This window comes from Megascapheus bottae, chromosome 11 (assembly GCF_031878675.1).
Source record: "Megascapheus bottae isolate mThoBot1 chromosome 11, mThoBot2.hap1, whole genome shotgun sequence".
NCBI classification, from domain to species: Eukaryota; Metazoa; Chordata; class Mammalia; order Rodentia; family Geomyidae; genus Megascapheus; species Megascapheus bottae.
Window position 1 is genome coordinate 9,965,112 of NC_143519.1, and position 27,369 is coordinate 9,992,480.

Here is a 27,369-nt window from a genome sequence, read left to right on the forward strand (position 1 = left end):
ATTTGGTGATTTGATCACAGTGTCACTATTTTAACTAGAAATATATATTCAGTCCTTTCCAGAGGTGTCATATTTCAGATAGCTACTAGCTTTGAGGCAGAAGCCAAACAAAGGCAAGCGGTTGCCTTTCACTGATGTATCTCTTGTGTATCTAGCTTTTTTGTTTGTTCATTTTTTGTCTTTGTGCCAGTTCTGGGGCTTGAACTCAGGGTCTGAGCACTATCTTTGGGCTTTCGCAATGCTAGCACTCTACCTACCACTGGAGCTGCAGCGCCACTTCCAGCTTTTTCTGTGTATGCGCTACCAAGGAATTGAACCCAGGGCTTTGTGCATGAAGACAAGCGCTCCACCACTAGACCACACTCGCAGCCCCTGTCCTTGAGCTTGTGCTTTAGGCGAATGCTTTACCCCAGAGCCACACCTCCACGGCTGGCTATTTTTGGTAGTTCATTGGAGATTAGCTCGGATTACAGGCCTGAGCCACTGGCTCTGGACTTGTTCTTTATGTCATTCAGATGTCCCCTTTATCCCTGCAGCTGGGGTGCTGGCTCTGCGATTGGATGCAGAACTCAATCTGTCCCCACACATCTCAGCGTGTGTGTGCGTGTGTGTGCAGGTGCCTGTGTGCCTGCAAACGCACACATATACACAGCATGCTGAGGACACAGGATGGGTGACAGGCTCTTTTTCCCAGCACAATGTCAGGCTGTTGCCATAACCCAGGCAGGCAGCTGTGCCTAAGCAGCCGGTGATTCTCCCCAACACCCACCCCCCACCCTTCACTTCTAATTTTGAGGGGAAACAGGACAAGCTGGCAAGGAAACCAGAATGTGTCTGCAGCTGAAACCAGAGTAGAGAATTAAGATTAAATGAAATCACTAAAAGAGAGGGGGGTGAGGGGGAGAATGCAGGCACGAATTCATTGTCTACACCACAAAACTGAGGTGAAATGTAAGGCAAGGGGTGAGTCCAAGGAGATGAGATGGCTGAAGGGGGGACACGGATGAAGATGCAATGTATAGGAATATATATATATATATATATATATATATATATATATATATATATATATATACTGATGCAATTCCTACTATAACTACTTAAAGACAATTCTCTTTCTTTTTTTCTTTTTCCCAGTCCTGGGGCTTGAAGTCAGGGCCTGGCACTGTGGCTAAGCTTCTTTTGCTCAAGGAGAACACTCTACCACTTAACCCCCAGCACCACTTTTGTTTGTTTGTGTATGTGGTATTGGGGAATCAAGCCCAGGGCTTCACGCAATCTACCACTAAACCACCTCCCCAGCCCTTAAAAGACAATTTAAAAAATTACCTCAAGGAAAAACAAAAAAAGCTGGGTGTGGTGGCTCACACCTGTAATCCTAGCTACATAGGAGGCTGAGATCTGAGGATCATGGTTCAAAGCCAGCCAGGGCACTAAAGTCAGTGAGACTGATCTCCAATTAACCACCAGAAAACTGGAAGTGACGCTGTGGCTCAAGGAGTAGGGTGGTAGCCTTGAACTGAAGAGCTCAGGGACAACGCCCAGGCCCAGAGTTCAAGTTCCATGACTGACAAAATGATAATGACAATAATAAGCCTCCCTCCCCCCCACACAAAAAAAGGAGGGCTGGGAGTGTGGTCTAGTGGCAGAGTACTTGCCTAGCATGCCTGGGGTTCTTGGTGTCACATACAAAGAAAAAGCAGAAAAAGCTGGAAGTGATGCTGTGGCTCAAGTGACAGAGCACTAGCCTTGAGAAAGCCTAAGAATAGTGTTCAGTCCCTGAGTTCAAGCCCGAGGACTGGCAAATGCAAACACACACACACACACACACACACACACACACACACACACACACACGCAAACCAAGTTTTTTTTGTTGTTATTGTTGTTTGTTTTGTCACTTGTGGGGCTTGAACTCTGGGCCTGAGTGTCTCCCCGAGCATTTCAGCTCAAGGCTAGTGCCTCTACCACCTGAGCCACAGTACATTTCCTGTTTTCCGGTGGTTCATTGGAGATAAGAATCTCAAAGTCTTTCCTGTCCAGGCAATCCTCAGATCTCAGGCTCCTGAGTAGCTAGGATTACAAGCGTGAGCCATTACGCCTAGCTCAAGTATTATTATTATTATTATTTTTTTTTTTTTTTGCCAGTCCTGGGCTCAGACCCTGAGCTCAAGCCCAGGACTGACAAAAAAAAAAAAAAAAATCCCAGATTAGCATCAGAGCTCCCATGGGTGCTGTCGTTGGCTGAGGGACTTTCTCCTCCCCTCCCTGGGCCTGGCACTCTGGATTCTGAAGAGAAACCACACCTAAAATAATCTTTTGGAATGGCAAAAAGTTAACATTAATCCTTTCCAGCTAATAAGGGCATCCATCACTGCCTGTTCTTCAGATGTGAAGCAAGTTGCCCTTTCCTTAAATGGAGCTGGGTTCAGTAATCTTTGACCTGGAGTGGAATGCTCAGGTCCAAGGTCACCAGATCCCTAGATTAGAAACCAGGCCAGGCCCGGTCTCCAGGGAAGTGTGATAATATCAGAACAGGAATATACCGGGGACCACTTATCTGGAGAAAGTACCCTTTCCTCCGGGTAGATGGACTGTGCATTTGAACCCTCAGCTCCCACTTTTGGTACCTCAGGGCCAGCTTTCATCTTTCTCTCTTTTCCTTTTGCTGGTCATGGGGCTTGAACTCAGGCCTTAGTGCTATTCTTGAGCTCTTTTGCTCAAGGTTAGTGCTCTCTCACTTTGAGCTACTGCTCTACTTCTGGTTTTCTGGTGGTTAACTGGCAATAAGAGTCTCATGGACTTTCCTGCCCAGAGTGGCTTTGAACCATGATTCTCAGATCTCAACCTTCTGAGTAGGATTACAGGTGTGAGCCACCAGCCTGGCTTCTTCTCCTCTTTCTGACTTACTCTGCTTCATTGATAACTCTTTGTTGGGTCTTCAATTCAGAATTTTAAAATATAATTTTGTTGTTATTGCCATTAAGGTTTTGTTGAGAGAGATCGTCATTTCTTTTTTGAACAATGTCACTCCTTCCTCCATTGTCTCTCCTATCCCTGTCCACAGTTGCATAGTTCATTTTCCACATATTGTCTCCTGAGTTCCATCCGGGCATTTGCTCTCCCTCCCCCCACTCCCAGTTATAGGTGGCAGCTGGGAAGTCCAGCTAAGATCTCCCTTTCTTTTTTCTTTTTTTAATCATTATAACAAATCTTCAATTTATTTGAAGCAATTCAGTTTCAAAAATTTTAAGTTACAGCAGTCACAAAAACCAGGGTATAGTCAGAAATAATGAAAGAATGATCAGGAGTACTGCATTATTTAACTTTTTTTTTTTAACACTGTCATGGCTTTATTCAAAACACAGTTGCACAAAAGTATTCAAAATTTTAAGGAGAGATTCTTGAAGAACTTAACACATTATATATATACTGCCATACAAAGAGCATTAAAACAGGACCCAAAACTTCTATAAAATATAAACCCACCCTGGTCAGGAGTTTGGCCTAGTGGTTAAAGTGCTTGCCTAGCATGCATGAAGACCCGGGTTCGATTCCTCGGTACCACATACATAGAAAAAAGCCGGAAATGGTGCTGAGGCTTAAGTGGCAGAGCTCTAGCCTTGAGAAAGTCCAAGGACAGTGCTCAGGCCCTGAGCTCAAGCCCAGGACTGGCAAAAAAAAATAAATAAATAAAAAATAAAAAAAAAAATATATATATATATATAAACCCACCCTTACTTATTTGCATGAAAATACCACCCACAGAGATAAAGAAGTCTTAAAAGTTATCTGGAGGCTCAAAGTGTAGTCTTCAAAACAAAGAGCTTTAATTTTGATTGCACAATAAGATGATTGATAAGAAAGTCAATATAGGGCCGGGAGTTTGGCCTAGTGGTAGAGTGCTTGTGTAGCATGCAGAAAGACCTGGGTTCGATTCCTCGGTACCACATACATAGAAAAAAAGCCGGAAATGGTGCTGAGGCTCAAGAGCTTTAGCCTTGAGAAAGTCCAAGGACAGTGCTCAGGCCCTGAGCTCAAGCCCAGGACTGGCAAAAAAAAAAAAAAAAAAAAAGAAAGTCAATATATAGATTTTACTTTAAAATAAACATTTTATAATGGGCAGAATGAGCAATTTTTAGGAACTAACACAGGCATTTCAATTGATAAAACTAGGAGAAAAAAAATGTTCATCCTTTGTAGATTTCAATCTCTCTACCAAATTTATCTCGAGTTTTATTTCAGTTATTTGTGCAGCCTTTAGTTTTTCACAAATGTCTTATTTGAAAGCACTAAATTATATGTCTTAAACTGAGAATGACAGCAATAGTATACTCAGTGATCTGTGTTTCAGAAGCAGAACATCAATTTTTAAAAATTTACAAATATGCAAAACAGTGAAATACATTTTAAGTTGCCAAGGTTGTCTTGAACATGGAGCTTCTATGACAAAAGGGAAATGGACTTGTCTATTCTCATTTTAGTTAGTAGCCATAAGGAAGGACACAAATTACAAGTATTTGTCTATTTTTAATGGGCAATTTGGAAATAAATCTCAATTTTCTTATTAATTTAGTTGCAAATATTCTTTCAACTGTCTGCTATACTCCAATGGGGTACCTGATTATGCTTTAAAACTATAGATAGAAAATGAAAGGTTCTGGGGCCGGGAGTTTGGCCTAGTGGTTAAAGTGCTTGCCTAGCATGCATGAAGACCCGGGTTCGATTCCTCGGTACCACATACATAGAAAAAAAAAAAGCCGGAAGTGGTGCTGAGGCTCAAGTGGTAGAGCTCTAGCCTTGAGAAAGTCCAAGGACAGTGCTCAGGCCCTCAACTCAAGCCCAGGACTGGCAAAAAAAAAAAAAAAAAGAAAAAAGAAAATGAAAGGTTCTACTCAGAAAAGTTGTAAATACTTTACAAGGTCATTTTCCAAATCATTTGGAAAACCAGTTTTGAAAATTGACTGTCTCATCAACAGGCAATCACTCTGACTTTTGAGAAATGCTGATTCCACTTTCTAAAGCCTCCTCTACTTTTCTCTCCTTATTTTGATCTAGTATTACATGTTATCAACCAAGAAAGATTTATCAGTAAGCTGAGCTTCTTGCATAAAATGGTATTCATAATATTTTATCTCAGAAAAGTCTCTAATTCTCCCACTTTGTTTAAAACCCAGACAAGCCTGAAAAGGTAGCTGAGGTATTAGACTAAAGGTTTTCTGGATAACCACAAGTTTCCAGTCTTTTGGGGTAGGAAAAGGAATGAAGCTAGACGGGAAGCTGATCATAAAGAAATGACAGGAGAATGCATTTCTAAAACAAAATAAACCGGGCCGGGAGTTTGGCCTAGTGGTAGAGTGCTTGCCTAGCATGCACGAATACCCGGGTTCGATTCCTTGTGTACCACATATATAGAAAAAGCCGGAAGTGGTGCTGAGGCTCAAGTGGTAGAGCTCTAGCCTTCAGAAAGTCCAAGGACAGTGCTCAGGCCCTGAGCCCAAGCCCAAGCCCAGCAAAAAATAAATAAATAAATCAACCACCACTGGCGTGTCATGATCTATAGCATGAAGAAAGGCTTACCTCCCTGTCTCTAGGCATAGCATAAGCAATTTTTCCTTGTAAAACAAAATATTCTCAGTCATCATAAAACTCATGGACTGTATTACTGAATAGAATTTCCCCCAAATCCATGACCTATACTGACTGCTACTGAACTTTTTATTATACTGATTCTACTTTCCAAAGTATTCAAGTGACAATATGGCCCCCAAATGCTCATAGCCAGAAAAAAATAAAACAAAAATCACTGTCTTCAAACTAAAAATCCAAATCACCTCTAAAAAAAAAGAAAAGAAAAGAAAAATCTACTTATCGAAGAGGCTATTTTCCTCTCATAACAGAGAGCTGACCGTAATTTTGGTAAATTTATAAATAACTTTAAAACCTTACAAATGAAATGCACGAAAGTACACCTGTGTAAAATTGACCGTGTTTTAATTATGGGCTACAAACATCTAAGACGGGAAGCCTGAATTAGAAAAGATGCCAAATAGATTGCTAGAGCATTGCACACTGGAGGGCTTGAGGGAGTTAATGAAAAATTTTCTCTACTTACAACATGATCATTAGCAAACTAGTGAATCTTAATTGGAATGATAAGGCAAAAATAGTAAAACCACACTTCTCCTATAAAAACGTTACAGATTATCTTCTGGTGGGGAGAGCTGTCATACAAGAAAAACAGAGGAGGCTGCACACCCAGGGGAGCCAGGAAGGGAATTTTAGAATGGTCTGGTCAACTTCGTCTTCTCCATCACCCTCAGCATCTCGTTTTCTCTCCGCGAAGACCTTCTTCCTCCTCCTCCTCTTCCTCCCCTTCTTCAACATAGCCACCATCATCTTCTTCATCCTGAATTTCTTCTTTCATTACGTATGGAAGACCCCCTCCCTCCTCTCCCTCTCCAAATCTGCATCTGCGTCCTCTTCCTCTTCATCCTCTTCCTCCTCCTCATATCCTTCAAGTGCACCAGTTTTGTCTCCATCCCCATCTCCATCCTCCTCATCTTCCTCTTCCGAGCCTGGTGCTTGGTTATCCTCCTGATCAAATCCATCTAAGCTGTGATTTGCTGCAGCAGCTCAGAAATGCTTTCCCGCTTTGCGATCTCACAGCTGAACAAGTGGAGACTTTTCAAGTTTTTAAGATTTTGCAGAGCTTCCACGGTGCTGAGGTCTTTGATTTTGTTTCCACTCAGATCCAGGTAGGTAAGATGCGGACATTTTTCTGCCAGGACTTCCAAACCTCCAGAAATTATATTGTCACCAAGTTCCAACTTTCGAAGTTTATGTGAGCTGGGGAGCCGGGCCAGCGAACTTAATGTCACATTAGCCATGCTCAGAAACTCTAGTTCTTTGAAAGTGTCATCCAGGCCTTCAGTTTCCCCACTGACACGTAGGCAATTATCAAGGACTAACTCTGTTACCTCCTCCGGGCTCTGTTCCGTAACTCCCGGCTAATCCTCTTCTTCATCTCCATGTCCTCCTGCTCTGTGGTGCTACTCTCCTCCTTTACCCCTTCTCCACTACCCCCAGCCCTAATTTTTTTTTTTTAAGATTTGGAAATGAATGAAAAGAAATGCAAATACAATCGCCCGCAACCACCAAATAGGTGTAGAGCAGAAAGAAAAGCATAGCAAATGGAGTCCAAGGAGTTAGGACTCTTAACTCGGCTGCCCCCACCTTCTGGTCCACACACCTGCGCACACACACACACACCCACGCATGCACGTGCATGCGCACACACACACACACACACACACACACACACCACACACACACACACCACACACACTCCCGCAGTTGCTTCCCCTTCAATGGCTGCTCAGAGACTCGAATCTCCCTTTTTTTAAAAATTTGTATTTACCAGTCTTGGGGCTTGAACTCAAGGCCTGAGCACTGTCCTTGGGCTTTTTCAAGGCTGGAGCTGTACTACTTGAGCCACAGCACCACTTACAGCTTTTTCTATGTATGGGGTACCAGGGAATCAAATCCAGGTCTTCCTGCAGGCTTGGCAAGCACTTTACCACTAGGCCAAACTCCTGGACCCCCTTTTTTATTTTTCATTGTCAGTACCAGGGCTTGAACTGGGGTTTCACACTTTCCCTTAGCTTTTTCCTCTCAAGCCTGCCATTCTACTAGCTCCACGTGCAATTTAGCCTCCTTGTTTCTTAAAACCCAGCCCCTTCTAGGACCCAGTAGCTCATGCCTGGAATCCTGGCTTTTCTGGGGACTGAGATCTGAGGAACTGCCCAGGCAGGAAAGACCATGAGCCTCTTATCTCCAATAACTAACACTACCAAAAATGCCAGAAGCGAAGCTGTGGCCTCCGTGTTAGAGCATCAGCCTTGAACAAAGGAAGTTTGGGGACTCGAGTCTCATGAACTTTTCATGCAGGCCCCCTGCTGGGCTTTGGCCTGTGAGCCTCAGATCTGTCTCCTGAGCAGGTAGAATTTCAGGTGTGGGCCATGGTTTCGGGCTTCCTCTTTCTCCTTTTGTGTCAGGATAAACACCCCCTCTTTGAATTTTGAATTTCTCACTGTGACGTCTTCTCTTTCTTACTCCATCTCCTCATGGAGCTTGAATAGAGTCTCGTGGCAACTGTTACCTGAGGTCTTCCTCCCTTTGCTTGTTTGGCATGTAAAATGGACCCAGAATAAACTGCAAATGGAGCTGTAGCTCAAAATGGTAGAGTACTAGCCTTGAGCAGAAGAGCTCGGGGACATAAATAGACAAACAAGTAAATATTTGTGAGTGAATGAATGAGACAGAATTTATGAATTAAAATGGTTTCAAATTCTTTCTGAGGTACAATGGATTTCATTAACTCCCATCTTATTTCTCTGTTAAATCACCGATATAATTCCTTGGAGATCTTATCAGTTCCTTTTGTATTCCATATTGTATTTTCTATTAAGATAAAAGATAATAATTTATACTATTCAACTCTTCCCATTAGTCTTCTTGACAAATATTTGAAAATGCAAATTACATTGTCCATTTTTAATGATTCCTAAAATGAATAGTTTTTATTGGTAGCCCTTTTTGTTCTGCAGGATTTATAAGTACTACTGTCCTGATTTTTTTTCTTTTTTCTTTCTTTTCTTTTTTTTTTTTTCCCCTGGGTCATAGGGATTGAACTTGGCCTGGACACTGCCCCAGAGCTCTTCAGCTCAAAGCTACCACCCTACCCTTGAGCCAAGCCCTATTTCTGGTTTCCTAGGTTAATTGGAGATAAGAGTCTCAGGTTTTGTTTTGCCCGGGTTGGCTTCGAACCTTAATTCTCAGATATCAGCCTCCTGAGTCGCTAGGATCACAGTGTGAGCCACCACACTTGGCTTTTTTCTTTCTTTTTTGTGCTGGTATTGGAGCTTGAACTCGGGGCCTTGTGCTGTCTCTTAGCTGTTTCACACTCAAGGCTGGTGTTTTACTCCGTCAAGCCATAGTTTCATTTCTGGTGTTCTAGTGGTTAATTGAAGGTAAGAATCTATGGATGTTCCTGCCTGGCTGCCTTTGAACCTCAATTCTCAGATCTCAGCCTCCTGAGCCACTGTAACAGACCTCATTCTTTCTTTCCTTCTCTTTTTTTTTTTTTTGCCAGTCCTGGGCTTCTGCTCAGGGCCTGAGCACTGTCCTTGGACTTTCTCAAGGCTAGAGCTCTACCACTTGAGCCTCAGCACCACTTCTGGCTTTTTTCTATGTATGTGGTACCGAGGAATCGAACCCGGGTCTTCATGCATGCTAGGCAAGCACTTTAACCACTAGGCCAAACTCCCGGTACCTCTTTCCTTCTCTTTTTATATCTCTTCATTCCTTCCTTTTCTCTCTCCCTTCCCTTCTGTCTTTCCTTTTTCTGTTAGTGGTTGCAGGTCTTAAACTAAGGGCTCAGGTGCTGTCCTTGAGCATTTTTTGCTCAAGGCTAGTGCTCTACCTTTTTGAGCCACAGCTCCACTTCTAGTTTTTTTTGTTTTGTTTTTGTTTTTTTCTGGTATTTAGTTGGAGATAGTCTCTGGGCCTTTCCTGCTCAGGCTGGCTTTGACAATCTTCAGATCTCAGCTTCCTGAGGAGCTAGGATTACAAGCAGGAGTTACGGGTACAGCCCTCACGGCCTTTCTTAGATGCAACAGGCTTGATTGTTCTGTTTCTAAGCCTGCAAACAATGGTGGTGACCGCAAGATTGTCCTCCACCCTTCTTTAGCCCTCCACACACCCTCCTTGTTGTTTTAAAGTGTCCTGTGAGTTCAAAACCCCAAATCTGGATTTGTTTTCTGTTTAAGAATCATAGTGGGACTGGGAGTTTGACCTAGTGGTTAAAGTGCTTGTCAAGCATGCACGAAGACCCGGGTTCAATTCCTCAGTACCACATACATAGAAAAAAGCTGGAAGTGGTGCTGAGGCTCAAGTGGTAGAGCTCTGGCCTTGAGAAAGTCCAAGGACATTGCTCAGGCCCTGAGCTCAAGCCCAGGACTGGGAAAAAAAAAAAAAAAGAATCAGTTATTGTCCTACCTGCAATCATCATCATCACCACCACAATCAACATTATCATCATCATCATCACCACCACCACCACAATCATCATCATCATCATCACCATCACCACCACAATCATCATCATCATCATCATCATCATCATCATTATCATCAGCAGCAGGCCGTGTTCATGCACTGGCTGATGCCTGATGAAGAACCCAGGCCACCACGACTTGCTGCGCTCTGGCACCGTGTCTGGCACCGTGTCTCGGTTGCTCTCTTTCCACCAGTGCACACTCACCCACTCCAGCCTTCATTGGTACATCTCTGCCTGTCTCCCGCCCCACCCCGCTCTCTTTTCAGCGGCTTGGAAATCAGCTTCAGCCGTGGGCAACCTGAATGAACAGAGCCATGTGTTTTGGGTGATGCCTTTTGTTCTTTTCGCCCCTGTGCGTTCAGCCTGCCACTCATGAAACATAACCTCGCCGTGGAAGAAGCTGAGGGGGCAAAGCAGAGAAAGAGTTCGAGTTGGTTTTATTTGCTTCAAGCGATTGTCCTGTGTGCACGGCGAGGCCCCTCCTGCCCTGGCTGTCCCCGTGGTCAGACCCGCCCGGAGGACTTGGGATCCAGGACACCGCCGCGTCCCTCGACGGCTGGCTCCTGAGGCTGCAGGCAGAACCCCAGCCGCGAGAGGGCGCGCGTGAGCCGGGCGAGTGCGGCCCTGGGGCCCGGGAACCACGCGTTCCGGGGCCTGGTGGGTGGATGACGCGTGGGGTTAGAGGGCTGCCCAGGCCGGGGGCTCCGGCGCCCCCCCACCCCGGGCCGGTCGAACTATGATCTCAGTCTCCTGAGTGGCTGGGACTCCAGGTGGGTGAGCCACAGGCCCTTGGCTTGTCTCTTCACTTTTTAAAGCAGAGGTGCTCAGAATTCTCATGTATTTTTCTAGAAACAAATATTTTTAAAAAATAGCACCCAAAACAAACCCACCCATAAACTATGCAGAAAGCCAGCTGTGGCTCATTTTTATTAAAAACAAACGAATGCCACTTCCCATATGCTTACCTATGGGTTTGTCTACTTCTCAATGTTTTTTTGGGGGGTACTGGGGGTCAAACTCCGGATGTTAGGCGAGCGCTTTGCCACTGAACTACATCCCAGCTCCTCTACTGATTTTATGTCAAGGCTGACTTCTTTTTTTTTTTTTTTTTGCCAGTCCTGGGCTTGAGCTCAGGGCCTGAGCACTGTCCTTGGACTTTCTCAAGACTAGAGCTCTACCACTTGAGCCTCAGCACCACTTCTGGCTTTTTTCTATGTATGTGGTACCGAGGAATCGAACCCGGGTCTTCATGCATGCTAGGCAAGCACTTTAACCACTAGGCCAAACTCCTGGCCCAAGGCTGACTTCTTAAAACACGTAAAAGGGTTTTCAGCGGAGTATGGTCTGGTGGTAGAGAGCCTGCCTGAAGCCCTGGGTTCCATTCCTCATGATCACATGCACAGAAAAGGCCAGGAGTGGTGCTGTGGCTCAAGTGGGAGAATGCTGGCCTTGTGCAGAAGTCCCTGAGCTCAAACTCCAGGACTGGCAAACAGGTAAAATAGCAGACTTTTTTTTTTTTTGCCAGTCCTGGGCTTGAGCTCAGGGCCTGAGCACTGTCTCTGGACTTTCTCAAGGCTAGAGCTCTACCACTTGAGCCTCAGCACCACTTCCGGCTTTTTTCTATGTATGTGGTACCGTGGAATCGAACCTGGGTCTTCGTGCATGCTAGGCAAGCACTTTAACCACTAGGCCAAACTCCAGGCCCCAGACTGTTTCTCTTTAGACATCTTCGCAGAGACAAGACAGCAAATTTAAAAGCATTTGACTTCTGACTCCATGAACAGGAATTCAAGTACGAGACCACATTCCTGAAGAGAAGGGAGAGAGGAGGACCGCTGCCAAATGCAAGGTAACAGGGCGGCAGAGCAGCGGAGGGAGGGAGGGAGGGAGGGAGGGAGATGCCATCACAGGGAACACACAGTCCTAGTGACAGACTGGCAACTTCTGGCTGCAAGACTTAACACCAGCGTGGGACCGTGGGAACGTGATTTGCAAGACAGTTAATGGTCTGTCCTGGGGCCAGCCTCAGCAAAGTAACTCCTGTCCTTCCCCTAGCAGGGAACAGCAAGCACTTGAGAGGAGCTGGAGTTTGAGACCAACTTATTCTGGAGGCCTGAGAACAAGAACCAACCCCTTGCAGGCTAGGCAGTCTAGGACATGCTCAGAGTCTGGATGGAGGATGGATGGTCAGAGAGGGTAAGGGACTGACACAGCTAGTGAGTTAGGGTAGCAGGAGCAGCTTTTGTGGTAGAACATCGTGTGCAAGAGGGCCAATCAAATCCTCCCTACTCGTGACTGACTTCACAAAACAAGTACGAAGAGAAAACGCAAGGAGTGTGGGGCTTGAGCTTGGCCTGGCCACTGTCCCTGAACTTCTGCCACTTAAGTCACAGCTCCACGTTCAGCCTTTCCTTGTTTTGAGATGAATCTCCTAGACTTTCCTGCCTGAGATGGCTTCAAACTGACCCTCAGATCTCAGCCCAGGTTATCCTAACCCTGGGCCTGGGCGCCACCCCTGAGCTCTTCAGCTCAAGGCTACTGCCCTACCACTTGAGCCACAGCGCCACTTCCCATTTTCTCGTGGAGATAAGAGTTGCAGGGACTTTAGTGCCCACACTGGCTTTGAACCGCGATCGTCAGATCTCAGCCTCCTTAGTAGCTAAGATTACAGGCGTGAGCCATCACACCTGGCTTAGAATAGATTTCTCAGCAGAAACTCTAAAATCAAGAAGTACATGGAATAACATATTCCAGGCCCTCAAGTAACTCTATGTAGACTAATGTATCCAGCAAACGTATTCCTTGTAACTGGAGAAATAAAAGCTTTCCATATTAAACAAACCACATAGAATGTATAACTTTCCTGACCACCAAACCAGCACTGCAGAACACAAGAGGAATCATACACAAGAGGAAGTCATGATGTGCCACCAAAAAACCAGAAGAATCAGGAGGGATGAGATGAGCAAAAGCAGATAGGAAAGCTAAATTTTGAAATACAGCAAGTACATAAAATACTCCCCACCTCCCAATATTAACAATGGTGATGGTCTCAATACTCCAGCCAACAAACAGCAAGTTGGACTAAACGGCCTTGCTGAGGGAGTGCGCCTGCCTAGCAAATTCAAGGTCCTGAATCCTCAATTCAAATGCCAGTACTGAACTAAGGGAGAGACAAGCCCTGACCACTTAGTGCTAGCAGCAAACACCTATCACTAAGAGAAGCACTGGTTTAACTGGAAGGGTTGGGGAGGGGGCACATCAGTCATGGGGTAGCTCTGGGCCTGGGTGCTGTCTCTGAGCTCTTCAGCTCAAGGCTAGCACTCTACCACTTGAGCCACAGCACCACTTTCAGTTTTCTGGTGGTTAATTGGAGGTAAGTCTCTTGGTCTTCCACGCCCAGGCAGTCTTTGAACCACGATCCTCAGATCTCAGCCTCCTGATTAGCTAGGACTACAGGTATGAGCCACTGGCACCTGGCTAAGGATAGAAAACATTTTCCTGGCACTGAATGCAGGCAAGAGCAAAAAAAAAAAAAAAAAAAAAAAGATTCCTACCAAGATGAGTCAGGTGAGACAAAGTTTTTTCACATTAAGAGCCCTATTCAGGGCCAGGGCTGTAGCCTAGTGGTAGAGTGCTTGCGCAGCAAGCGTGAAGCCCTAGGTTCAAGTTCCTCGTAACATATACTCAGAAAAAGCTGAAGTGTAGCTAAAGTGGCAGAGCAGCAGCCTTGAGCAAAAGGTATCCAAGGACAGTGTCTAAGCCCTGAGCTCAAACCCAGGACTGGGGGGGTGGGGAGGGGGAGAAGAGCTCATTAGATACAGAGCCAATATTGGTGCACCTCGTGTTAAGATGCTTGAAACAGTGGAAGACATGCATATCCTCTCAGTAGCAGGCTATCTAGAGGAAAAAACTTCAACAGTTGCAGCACATATTCTTCCTGGCAGCTCTAAAAGATTGTATTTCAGGACAGAGAGCTAGCTTTCTAGGAAAAAGATGTCATCACAGGACACATCTAGCTCTGAACCCGGATTTTAGGCCACATCCACAGCCTTGAACACCAACCTTATACTTGATTTAATTTACCCCCCCACTCTGCACCCTCCTCCTTCGTAGTAGTTTGGGCTCAGAGATCTACATCTTTATCGCTTCACAGGTGGCTAAGGATAGCGAAAGGTACTGTGTGGTGGCCACATGTGTAACCCTAGCTACTCAGGAGGCTGAGATCTGAAGACCTTGGTTCCTTCCAGCCCAGGAAGGAGCCCAGGTGAGTCCGTAGACTCACCTCCAATTAACCATCCGAAACCGGAAGTGGCCTGTGACTCAAGTGGTAATGTGCTAGCCTTGAGCTGAAGAACTGCAGGGCGGTGCCCTCAGCGCACCTGTATGAATTCTTCCTGTAGGGGAAGACGTGGCTGTCCCAGGCGGGTGTGTGTGCAGTAGCAGGGAGGGTCTGACTTTGAAGCAGTGTGCCACTGTGTATGTTCCCCTAAAGCCCCATGTCTCAGGACCACACTCCGTGCTTGCTTTCCACACTTTTCTGCAAGCACCCTAATGACTGGAAGCCTGGGTGATGGGCATTTCAGACTATGAAAAAAAGCCAAGTGCCTGCCTAGCACTTTGATCCCACAGAGATCGCCAAACTTTCCCCATGGGCCCCACGGACAGCACTGAGCTGAGAAAATTACTCATCGTTTTCTGCCAAGGAATGAAGCCTGTTATGTTACAAGCAGCAAGGAGAATTGAAGGCATTTTCTAACCAGAACCATTTTATGTCCTATTCTGCAGTCCATCTCAGATTTAGGTTTAATAAAGTAATGCCAATCATTTAAAGAAAAACCTTTAATTCTGATCTATGCATAAAATTCATTTTTATATCACGGTTAAATGTAGTACAATCTATAAAAATGTTAACACTGAAGTTTTCAACAGAAATCTATTTAAGATCCCTTAGAAAAGTTATTTAAAAGAAACACCACCATTTACTGCTGTGAGGTTAACACAGAGAAAACATTCACACATTTTACTGAAATTCTCAGTAAATAATTTTAGCCATAATACTTATCACAAAATTAAGTTCCAACACGTGTGTGGCTCTATAGCAGTTACAGTTTGCAAAGGAAACACTATGCCAGGTCTTTTTGATGTTATCAGAACTCCTATTCTTTAAAAAACTACTGGTCAAAAAAAACAAAACTGCAATCCCCAAGGATACCAATTGTGAATGGAATAGGCAATAACTTAGCTTAAATTAACCATGTGACAGTAACATCTAGAGGCTCAAGGTTGGATTGCATAAGGAACATATTAGGGAAAAAACAGGCACAGCTACTATCTTAAAAAAATATCAGGTCATTCTTATATTAAAAACATCAAAAATGAATCAAACCAGACAGTACTGAATGTTTACACAAGCTTCTTTTGTACTTCAACGTTTATTAAGGAGTGAAATGAGATGACTGCCAGACAAGCCAATGACACTTCACACACTGCGCGGGCGCAAAGCCTCCCGGCCAGTCACTGCTGAAACTTTTGGGGAAAAGAACCAAAGAAGACATCAGATATGGCATCCTCAAGGTTGTGTTTTCAGTGGGCTTCTCCACCTTCTCCACTTACTGGTTTTGCTGGTTAGAAGGCATCTTTCTATCCCACAAAATCACTCACTCCGACTGGTAGAACCAACACTTGGGTGTACAGCAACTTAACACACATCTATGCTGATTAATTGATCTTAAAGCTGTTTTTCCATAAATGTCCTTATGTCTACTGAGAAAAATTAATTTTATCTCCCTCTCCCCTCACATGGGTGGGAGGAGATAGCAATAGAAAAATACTCTTCAGTGCTACTGCAGGGCTTAGGCAACTCCCTCAGTGGGCTGAGAGAAATCCATTGTAATTCCACTCTGCACTGGGCTCTCCTCTCCTGAAGAATGGCCTACACACAACACTACCACTCTCTCCTGCTCAGAAACAAAACAAAGAAACCTAAACAAAAGGGTAAACGTTTATTTGGAGTTAGTTTTCTGGTGGGTGATATTAAGGCCCTTCAAGCAGAGTTCAGGAGCTCTTGTATGGCTGCCTGCTGCTCAGGACTGAGCTGTGCTATGCATTCAGTCCACAATCCTCCAGAAGTCTAGAAAAGAAAACATGGCAGCTGTATTAGACAGGGTGAGATTCATCATCATGCACAGACTGAAATGCTCAACAAGTTTCTTTAGCTACCTTAATTTGAGGACTATTATTGAGAAAGCAAGAAATCTGTGCATCTTTTCACATCCGCTTTATTTACAGAAACTTTTGCACTGATAAAACTACTAGTGGGGCCGGGAATGTAGACCAGTGTTCCCTTGGCATGCGCGAAGCCTTGGGTTTTATTCCTCAGTACCACATACACAGAAAAGGCAGAGGGCTAGCCTTGAGCAAAAAGTGTCCAGGGACCGTGTCCAGTATCCAGGCCCTGAGTTCAAGCCCCAGGACTAGCAAAAAAAAGCTATACTAGCTATTGACATCTTAAAGTAACTGAAACAACACAAGTATTGAGGAAATGATCATTACTGTGTACGTTGGTTTGTTGGCTATGGGTCTTGAAATCCGGGCTCCGTCCCTGAGCTCTTTTGCTCAAGGCTAGCGTTCTACCACTTTGGGTTTCCTGGTGGTTAATTGATGATAACAATCTCCCAGACTTTCCTGCCCAGACTGGCTTTGAACCATGAGATTCTCAGATCCCACCCTCCTGAGTAGCTGGGATTACAGGTGTATGCCATCAGTGCCCGGCTCAACTGGCTATTTTGTCCTCCTTGGTTGGCGTCAGAGTCATTAGTGCCTTGTGATTGCAAGGCACTTTTCCTGCTATCGAGTCATACTTCTAGTCCTTGCTGCTTGTTTCCGGTCAGGGTTTGCTTGGCATGCAGGCTGGCATGGACTGTGATGCTCCCCACACAGCTAGGATGACAGTCACATGCCACCATGCTTTTTTATTGGATGAGACTGGGGTCTCCTGAACTTTCTGCCTAGGCTAGTGTAGAACCATGGACCTTATAGCCTCCTATTGTATCATAGGCATGAGCCACCATGCCCAGCTAGTAACTTGCTTATCTTTCTTCCCTTTCAAGTAAACAGAATAACTACATAATGAATATAGGTGACCTACACACTTCAGGCTTAAAATGTCCCAGGTTCAAGACAATTTTACTTCTCACAAAAAGAGGACATATAGCTAATACAAGTGAGATACACTATAATGCCCCTTTTCAATTTCTAATACAAAGTATGAAAAAACAACAAAATGGGAAAAAGAAAATCCACTTCACTTTTCCTAATTCAACTAAATTAGCTTACCTGTACTTGGCGAACTACATTAGCCAGGCGTTTGGCACAAGGGTCTTCGTGTTTAATGGCCTCATGCATCTCTCCTTCAGCGATTATGCTGAATATTTTGGGCAGATTGGAATTGTTTGGGCCAAGAACGATTGGGTGGTTACTGACAAAAGAAAAAGCATCCTTACAAATGGAACTTAAAATAAATTTGAAGTTCAAAAGGAATTGAAGAGTATTTCAAGAGTAAGCAGGGAAATTCCAGGCAGTTGTAATGGAAAAACACCGCAGTAAATGTAAGTAGAACTGCAGTCACTGTCACAGAGGGTAACAGTAGTCATTTCCTAGGAGATGACCCAACTGCCCGAGAACAGGTTTCAGATGGAGGCTGGCTCTCACATTCCTCACTGAGTCTATCTGTTGGCGGGGACACTCCAGCACAGCACTTGTGTGAACCTGAACTTTAGAAAACAGACACAAGGGGACCAGGAGTGTGGCCTAGTGGCAGAGTGCTTGCCCAGCATACATGAAGGCCTGGAATCGATTCCTCAGTACCACATACACAGAAAAAGCTGGAAGTGGTGCTGTGGCTCATGTGGGAACACGTTAACCTTGAGAAAAGCCCTGAGTTTAAGTCCCAGGACTGGCAAGAAAAAGAAAGAAAGAAAGAAAGAAAGAAAGAAAGAAAGAAAGAAAGAAAGAAAGAAAGAAAGAAAGAAAGAAAGAGAAAGAGAGAAAAGAAAAGACAGACAGACAGACAAGACAGACATAAATCTGGCTTTGATCTCAGAAGCTCCCTTACCCTCTGTTGCTGGATCCTGAATATACTCAGGGAGAGCCTATAAAACTAGGCTAACCTCCACCACAGCTGGGAGCCATAGTTATGATAGCCTGCTGATATACTTTTTGAGTAAAAAAACCCACAATTCTAAAGGGTAAAATAATGTTAACTAACAACATATTTGGTAATTTTAGGACATTTTCTAAAGCAGCTTATCTATTAAATTCCATAATGCACAACTCAAAAAATAGGAGTTATTAGAAAGGTGAAGGCTAACTGGGCTATGGCACTGTTACCCACGTAAACAATGGAAGGCTGGCTGTGCAGGGACCCATTGCTTTCCAGAGGGGGAAGCTGTCATGGGCTTTCTACCTTTCAATCAGGTCGCACAGGTAATTGAAAGTCTGAACAGCTTCCTCCTTATCTTCATGTAGTGGCAGCCAAGACAACCAGTGTGGCAGGACTTCTTCAACGTTTACACAGTCAGGCTTGAACTTCATCATTTTGCCCACTGCTGAGATGCAGTTCTCTGTGGCATTGACGTTTTCTTTGGTCTTAGAATCCGCAGACTGAATGACTCTCACAAGCAGCGGAAGCGCTTCTAAAAGAAGCATTTCAAGAAAGGCCAGGTAAACCCCACATTCTTACACAAGTAAGTATGAGTAATTGCATTTGGGTGCTGCTTATTATTTAGGGCATAGAAATGCAAAAGGAAGTTCTGTAGCCAGGGGACACCAGCCCTGGTCAGGGCACTGATACCTCTTGGAGACCTAGAGGTAGCCCCGCTCATCACCCAGGGGACTCAATTTTTACGACCTCTATTCCCTGGAGGGTGAAGTCCTCTGCTAAAGCCATGGCTAAATCCCAAGTGAGATATTGCCAGGAAAGGTTATGGTGGAGGCAGCATTGATTCCACTTGGGTTTCATTTCCATTTCTACAAGGCCTTGAGTTCTCAGCTTTTCTGCTTATGACCGGTGTATTACCATTAGAGCCACATCCTCCATTTCTAGCATTTTTTTGTGGCTATCTGGAGGAAAGAATTAAAGTTCTTGTCTACCCAGGTATGCTTCAGACTGCACGTCTCAGGTCTCAGCCTCTTGATTAGCTAGAATTGCCAAGTGTGAGTCTCAGTGCCTGGCTAAGAATTAACTTTCTAAGCTGGGCACAGTGGCTCACGCCTGTAATGCTAGCTACTCAGGAAGCTGAGATCTGAGGATTGAGGTTCAAAGCCAGCCTGGGCACTAAAGTCCATGAGACTCTTAACTCCAATTAACTACCAGAAAACGAAGTGGTGCTGTGGCTCAAAGGGTAGAGTGGTTAACCTTGAGCTGAAAGAGTTCAGGGACAACGCCCAGGCCCTGAATTGAAGTCCCATAATTGACAACCAACCAAAAATAAACAAACAAACTTTCCTTCTCCTTCTTTTAAGGCCAGTCCTGAGGCTTGAACTTGAGGCCTGAGTACCGTCCCTGAGCTTTTGTACTCAAGGCTAGTGTTCCGCAACTTGAGTAACAGCTCTACTTCTGGCTTTGTTGTATTAATTGGAGATAAGCGTCTCCTGGACTTTCTTGCCTGGGCTGGCCTTGAACTGTGATCTGAGCAATCAGCACTCAGCTCAAGAATGATCTCTTAAGTGCTATAAATGAGATGTTTAAAAAGAGGGGAGAAAATAAAGAAGAAATAGGTGGCGAATGTTTAGGGCTATAGAAAAGGGAACTGAGCAGGCAGAAACGCACCCCTGCAGTGCAATGCATGTAGGAGCTAAATTGAAGTACCTGTACAAAAAGGACGATAGTTATCTCCACCATACTGTGCCATCACTCCCAGGCCATATGCTGCTGCTTGTCTGACTTCTGGGCTGTTGTCGCATACGTACTGGAGCATTGGTCGTAAGAAATATTCTGCATACTTAAATGAGGCTGGACTACAGTGTTCTATGACATCATCAAAGATGCATAAGCCCCATTGTCTGTCTGGCCAGGGCCTATGTGGACACTACAAAAAACAAAAAAAAACAAAGATTGTTTGAAGTGCTGACTTAGAATGCTGAGAATTAATCACTACTTACAAGGATATACCTGACACAGGCAACAGGAAAAGTAAGAAAGAGAATATAATCACTCTTTTCCCCTTAGCATTATCAGTATTTAACATTCAGATTTAAATAGTTTAGACTTGATCTTGTGTTATTAGTAACAGTGATGTATACAAATCTGTTTTGTAGGGAGTCAGATAGGCAGGTGCAGCAGGACGGCTTGAGCTAGGCTCGGACAATAGAGTGACACTATTTTGCCACCCACACTGACTCGAGAAGACAAGCATAATCCTAAATTATAAAGTACAGCAATAAAGCTAGTTTATGTGTGACTATCCTTTTTAAAATACATGCTAAATATGTGATGATGGAGATATATGCACTGTACCACTTGAACCACTGCATCATTTCTAGCTTTTTCTGAGTAGTTCATCAGAGGTAAGAGTCTTATATACGTTCCTGCCTGGGCTGGCTTCAGCACTGATCCTCTGATCTCAGGTTCCTGACTAGCTAGGATTACAGGCCTCCCTTTCTACTTACTTTTTGATGCATCAAGACATTAAATTTTACAATTTAAGAAGTCCCAGGTAGACAGAGTAGCACTTACTATTAGGTTGACAATTAATGGAAGCAGCTGCTCAAACCACGGCAATACCTTTTCTTTGTAGCTACTGAATATTGAGTGTAAAATATCTGACACTTTGGTCAGAATATAAACATCATTATCATCCTAAAAGAGAAACAATACATACACTGGATGAATTAAAATGTCTTCTCTAGTTCAGTAGCAACATTAAAAAACAAAAACCAGAAAATGTCTCCTGTTTTAAGAGCACAGTATCAAGAATCTAGAAACTTGGGGGTGGGGGGAGGAAAATGGGGACCAAGACATGAGAAAGGGTATCAATGTATGTGAAGTAATGCACCTTCCATCTGGTGAATGTAATGTAACCCTTCTATTAATTACAATAAAAATTATATGAAAAAAATCTAGAAGCTAAGTTTAGAGACTAAAATAATCTTGAAGCTTGAGTGTCATCTCTCATCAATAAAAAGTTATGACAAGTACCACCCTTACTGCAAAGGTTTTCCTGGAATATATTTAATGGTGGATGGTAAACATTTATCTGGGTTTTGACACCGTTCGCTCACTTTGGAGCAGGGTGGGGGCTCAGGGACTTGAGGCTGGCAGCAGCAGGGAGGGTCAGGGAAGGGAAGTGCCGGCAGTGCTGGACCAGCTGAGGGCCACAGATGTTGCAACCACACAGCTGAAACTGAATGGAGAGGGAAGGAAATTAACACTGCAAAGAAAGCCTCAGACTGTCAACACTGCTGGAGTGTGAGGTGATTCATGTTTCTGTTTCATTTTCATACAGCCCCGGGGCGTTGAATTCAGGGCCTCGTGCTTGTGAGGCAAGAACTACTAGTTGAGTGCGCCAAGTGAGGCCACTAATAGTTCACATGGGGAGAGCAGTACCAAACCCAAACAGCTGCTGTGGCAACCCGTGTGAAGAAAGTACCGGGCATAGGCACTGAACCAAACATAGCACCCAGGACCAGCTAATTTCAAATTATTTACTCTGTAAATTGATAGATGAAATTCCATCACCGTCTATCAAAGATTTTCAACAATTACACCAGTATGCAAGTAGAATGAATCAGAAGCTAAATCATTTAAAACTCATATGCAAATTGCTGGCAAATGAAGGGCAGGAGTAATTTACCTCATCTTGTAGTGACTCTTCCACTTGTTCATCATAGTCTTCATCTTGTCTTTTAACTAAAACACACCCAAAAACATGTTTTGAAATGGTCACTAAAGACGACAAGGACCTCTTTCACAAATAAAAGCAGGGCGAACTTACCTTGCCGTAATTCTTGATTTTTAAAATGCTCTTCAAGCTTTGCCTTCAGTATGCCCCCCAGTTCCTCGAAGTGCTCATTGTTAAGGCATCCGTCTCCCATGACTTCAATGCACTGATGGGGTCGAAGACAGAGAGCAACCATAAGAGTCAAGGGATTGTAACTGAAGATCAGGCTGCACTAAGGCAGAAGTCTGGGTCATAGGAATGCAGCTGAATACCCTAGAAGACGACTGCTTAAATGAGCACGCATGTAGTCCCAAGGAGCTTTTGGAGGAGAGATTAGAAGCAGTCCTTTCAAATGGGTACCAGGCACATCTTAAGAGACAGGCCTTACCCTGGTTCCTGAGGATTCCAAGGTGGAAAAGACAAAGCCAGTTCCCAGGGAACAAAACTCCTATGCCCGCAACCCAGCACAATCACACAAGACTGCTCAGAGGATACCAGTGTCCGGGAAGAGTGAGTGTGTGGAGCAGAGATAAGCAGTTTGAGAAGAGCCTTGGAGGCATTCACAGAAGGGAAGAAACTGAACTGTGGGAGTATAAGTAAAGAACCTTTAAATCAGCCTTGAAGCAAGCTAGGGAACTGTGTGTGGGGGTGAGTATGAGAAGGGATGGGACTCAACAAACAGCAAAGGAGAAGGAACTAGGAGGAAAAGAAGAGGGACTTCCAAATTGGTCACGATGGCATGTGCCTGTAATCCCAGAACTGGAGACGCTGACATAGGAGGATCACAAGCTTGAGGCCAAGCCAACCTGTGCCACATAGTGAGACCCTGTCCCCAGAAGTAGTTCTGGAGTAGCACACAGTGAGGCGGCAAGGCCAGTGAACACGAAAGCGGCCATGAATCACTAGCAGTGTGCAGATAAGGTATCGTAGTGGGACTGGAACACAAGAGCACCAGAATTTGTTTCCAGGAAAGGTACTCATTCTCAGGGCCTCTGCCCCTCTGCCACAATCACCTTCCAGGGTAAACTTACCATATCTCCAATGCACATCCCTAAACAAAGTATAAAATACCTTCAGTGAACTGAACTTGCAATAAAGCAATTACTTATACCATATTTAAAAATCCCTAACTTGAACGGGGGAAAACAAGATGAGGGGTGGGGGAGGGGGGAAGGGAAATGGGGACCATGACATGTGAAAGGGTATCAATGTGTGGGAATTAATGCACCATTTATCTGGCAAATACCATGTAACTCTTCTATTAATTACAATAAAAAATATATTAAAAAAAAAATCCCTAACTTCCTGGGGGAGGATGCTGAAAGGGATACCACTGATCAAAATGTATTATATTCATAAACTGTGTCATTAAATCTAAAGATAATAAAATTAAAATGCACTTAAAAAAATCCCTAACTTCCATCTGATTTTTGAAACAAGACTAGCCAATTGTAACCTTATCAATATTAGGGGAAAATATTATAAGAAAAATGTATTCATACCTTTGCGAAAGAATGCATGATTTCTGAGAGGACATCTGAATCTGGCTCAGTGCCGATGGCCTTGATCAGAGCGTCACACATGAAATGCCACATCTGTGTGAGGTACTCAGGACCACGGACTCTCGCACATTCCAGAAGGAGGGGCATGGACTCTGCTGCGGCCACTCGAACACGTCTCATTGTTAAGGAAAGACACCCAGACAGCTCCATCGTTCTATCCAAATGTCAGCATGAATGCTGTGTGTTATACGAAGTCTCCTGTCAGTTGAGGGCCTGGAGTTTGGCCTAGTGGTAGAGTGCTTGCCTAGCATGCACACACCCCCAGGCTCAATTCCTCGGCACCATAGACACGGAAAAAAGGCCAGAAATAGTGTTGCAGCTCAAGAGTAGCCTTGAAAAAACTCAAGGACAGTGCTCAGGCCCCAGTTCTAAGCTGCAGGATTGCCTCACACACCCCACCCCCACTCCCAGAAAAGTTGAATAGAATGGGTTTGACATGATTGAGAAAGGTCTCATTTTGGGGGGGGGGGGGGGAAGGTGCAGTCCTGGGGCTTGAACTCAGGGCCTGAGCACTATCCTTGGGCTTTTCCTCAAGGCTACCATTCTACTATCTGTGGAGCTACAGCACCACTTCCTGCTTTCTATGTATGTGGTACCAAGGAGCTGAACCTGGGTCTTCATGCATGCTAGGTAAGCACTCTACCACTAGGCCAAACTCCCGGCCCAAAAAGGTCTTAATCTTATCCATATTATCAAGAGGTATTTGGTAAAAGCAACATATGGAGTCTTCAAAACAGTCTAGAAGACACTTCACATTTCTTTTTTCCTAATTTTTGGCAGAAGGTGAAAGGAATAAAAACACATGCAGAGAACAAGTTATCCCTGCACCTACAACGAGTGTAGACAATATGGTGATGTATGCTTCAGGCCTAAGAAGTTCATTTTACGCAATCTAGCCATGTTTTGCAGTCCACAGTCAAAGGATATCATCATGGAAATAGAATTTCAGTAAAGGAACCATCAGCTTGACCACTTGCTCAGTGTATTCCACAAAACCTTCCTTTAACTCCTTCGCATAGCAAACCTGAGAACAAAAAACATTAGAAAAGCAATCAAGATCCATTTACAGCCTTTCCCCCCTTCACTGCCAGAGGTCAAGGCTGGCTCGCACGTGCTGGGCAGGCATACCAACGCTGAGCTCTTGACAACAAAGCCCCCGAACACTCCAAAACTTGACTGCAGTACTACTACATTTAAAGGTGCAAATAAGCCTCAATTTTAAAATCAGAAGGGCTATGAAATGATTGTAGATATACTATCATTCAGAAACTAAAATAACCAGTGGGGATTTTTTTTAGGGGGCAAAAGTATGAAACTGGAATACAGTGTAAATGTGTGGGGATTTAACAATGAAATCTGCCCCTGTGTCACTAGTATAAGCCAATATAAAAGGGGGTTAGATGCATGGGTCAGGTGGTAGGGCACCTGCCAACGAACATAAAAGCATCAGACACCGAGTTTGAGTCTACACACACAAAAAAAGCAGTTACATTTTTTTTTTTTAAAACAAAGGCTGGAATACATTGCATTTTGTTGAATTTCAACTCCTTTGTACAACTACTAAAAGATAATTTAACTTTTTTTTTTAATAACTTGGGATAGACACTATTTCTGGCTTTTTCTATGTATGTGGCACTGAGGAATTGAACCAGGTCTTTGTGCATGTTAGGCAAGCACTCTACCACTAGACCCCTCAAATAAATTTCTTTTGCATTTATTTACTAACAACGTCCCTAAAATGTATGTAAATGAGAGGATATGAATGTTAATAAGGATTTTTACTATACCAGCATCTGGCACGCAGTTGATTTTTCTTCCAGTCCTGCAGTTTTAATACCAAAACTTTGCTGGTCTCCGAGGTTCACAAATTCCCAGCCATCATCATCACTCATATTCTCCATGTCTTGGGCTAATAACAGAGAAAACAAACTTATATAGTAATAAGTGTGTCACCAAACAGTACAACTCTGCTATCAATCCTTACGAAGACACCTACTGTCTAAAAGGGCCACTTCAGGCTTAATTGAAGCTGTCTTCATTAAAGGGCCCATAACCACTGGAAGATACTGCTGAAATTCTTTCCCAAGGATTTTGCACATTCTGGCCCACGCTGAAATCATGTAAGAGATCTGGGAAAAGAATTAAAACACATTTCAAAATAATTGGTAAATAAGACAGGACAGCAGCCAGGCCCAGAGTGTAAGCCTCAGGATAAGCACAAAGAAAAAAATGTCTTGGTCAAATACAGTGGCTCAACATCTGTAATCTTAGCTACTCAGGAGGCCGAGCTCTGAGGATCAAGGTCAGCTAGCTCCAGCACTGAAGACCATGAGATCATTTCCAAGTAATTACCAGAAAACTGGAAGTGGGGCTGTGGTACAAGGGGTTGGGTAGTAGCCTTGAGCTGAAGAGCTCAGGGACAATGCCCAGGCCCAGAGTTCAAGCCCCATGACCAACAACAACAAAAAAAGTCCTAAATGCAAATATCCATTTATCTAACACATGTCACCTGGTACTTCCAGGTGCCAGGCATTCTACGAGTGCCTGATGCACCTTACCCACAATGCACAGCAGCTCCTATCTCTCCACTTATCACCCTACCCCCATACCTCCATACCTCCCTACCCACCTTGGTTCCCCACTGACCTTTGTTATGCCATGCTGCTTAGGAAATATAGTTAAAAACAAACCAAAACAAAAGGCCAAAGTAATATTCTTTGTTAGCAAAATGATAAGATGAAAGTAGAGCTGTGGCTAATGTGGTAGAATGCCAGCCTGGAGCAAAAGAAGCTCAGGGCCAATGCCTAGGCCCTTTGTTCAAGTCCAATGACTGTCACAAAGAGAAACAATAATGTTCCCCCTTACTTAAACTACTGGAAACAGCATACCCACAGGAAGTCAAAATTCATTCAGCAACTATTAGGAACCCTGTTATTTGTCAGGCATTTAGAATATCTTTAAGATTATGACAGATGAGACGGAACCAATCAGGAAACGCATACAGAGAAATATATTTAGCCAAGTGTGTATGTGTGTTTTCAAATTACTGAAATGCACACATGCTCATGGGCAGAGAGTGCACTGCAGGTTTTGGGATTATTGGGTTTGGTTTCTGCATTTCTCTTCTGATAAGAGTGTGAGACAGATCATGTGGTACACAACCAACCCAATGGGAACATTTAGTAAGTGGCTGAAAAAAAAAACAAAACCTTGAACGGTTTACATAGTATACACATTAAGTCTGTAGCCATGACTGAATGTCACTGCTTTAGGAGAGTGCAAAGGAGGTGAGGAAAAGCCTCAAGAGTGACACAATCTGACAGAAAGAGAAAGCAGGAGCCAGTGACAGAGAATTCAGCTCAAAAAGCAGGAACAACCACTGCAGACAAGTTTCTGAAACCAAGGGTGAACGGTGGTCACATGGGGTGGGGCGCGGCCTCGTGGTAGAGCATTTGCCTAGCATGCACAAAGTCCTGGGTTCAATTTCTCAGTACCACAAACACAGAAAAAGTTGAGCGGTGCTGTGGCTCAAGTGGTAGAGTACTATCCTTGAAAAAGTTAAAGGACAGTGCCTGGACAATGAGTTCAAGCCCCAGGAATGGGAAAATACGCACATACATACACACATACACACATACATACATACATACACACACACACACACATACATACATACATATATACATACAAAGGAAGTGGTCACATGGGGCTGAGTGTGGCTTAGTGGTAGAGTGCTTGCCTAGAA

The 27,369-nt window shown here is 44.0% G+C and overlaps 1 protein-coding gene and 1 pseudogene across 1 annotated transcript in view; both read right to left on the reverse strand.

Moving 5' to 3' along the window:
- Nucleotides 1-7,033, reverse strand: part of LOC150056739 (acidic leucine-rich nuclear phosphoprotein 32 family member E pseudogene) — a 36,126-nt pseudogene extending 29,093 nt beyond the window's left edge.
- Nucleotides 7,034-16,106: 9,073 nt separating this feature from the next.
- Ipo5 (importin 5) overlaps nucleotides 16,107-27,369 on the reverse strand; it is a 41,399-nt gene continuing 30,136 nt past the window's right edge. Inside the window, exons 16-26 of the mRNA XM_090341947.1 lie at nucleotides 25,621-25,753; nucleotides 25,412-25,533; nucleotides 24,552-24,648; nucleotides 23,565-23,737; nucleotides 22,117-22,228; nucleotides 21,976-22,031; nucleotides 20,859-20,981; nucleotides 19,992-20,211; nucleotides 18,588-18,816; nucleotides 17,459-17,600; nucleotides 16,107-16,253 (exon numbers count right to left, since the gene is read on the reverse strand). Of these exons, the coding sequence (XP_090198073.1) occupies nucleotides 16,167-16,253; nucleotides 17,459-17,600; nucleotides 18,588-18,816; nucleotides 19,992-20,211; nucleotides 20,859-20,981; nucleotides 21,976-22,031; nucleotides 22,117-22,228; nucleotides 23,565-23,737; nucleotides 24,552-24,648; nucleotides 25,412-25,533; nucleotides 25,621-25,753 (1,494 nt within the window). The 3' untranslated portion in view covers nucleotides 16,107-16,166. The remainder of the gene's footprint in view (nucleotides 16,254-17,458; nucleotides 17,601-18,587; nucleotides 18,817-19,991; nucleotides 20,212-20,858; nucleotides 20,982-21,975; nucleotides 22,032-22,116; nucleotides 22,229-23,564; nucleotides 23,738-24,551; nucleotides 24,649-25,411; nucleotides 25,534-25,620; nucleotides 25,754-27,369) is intronic.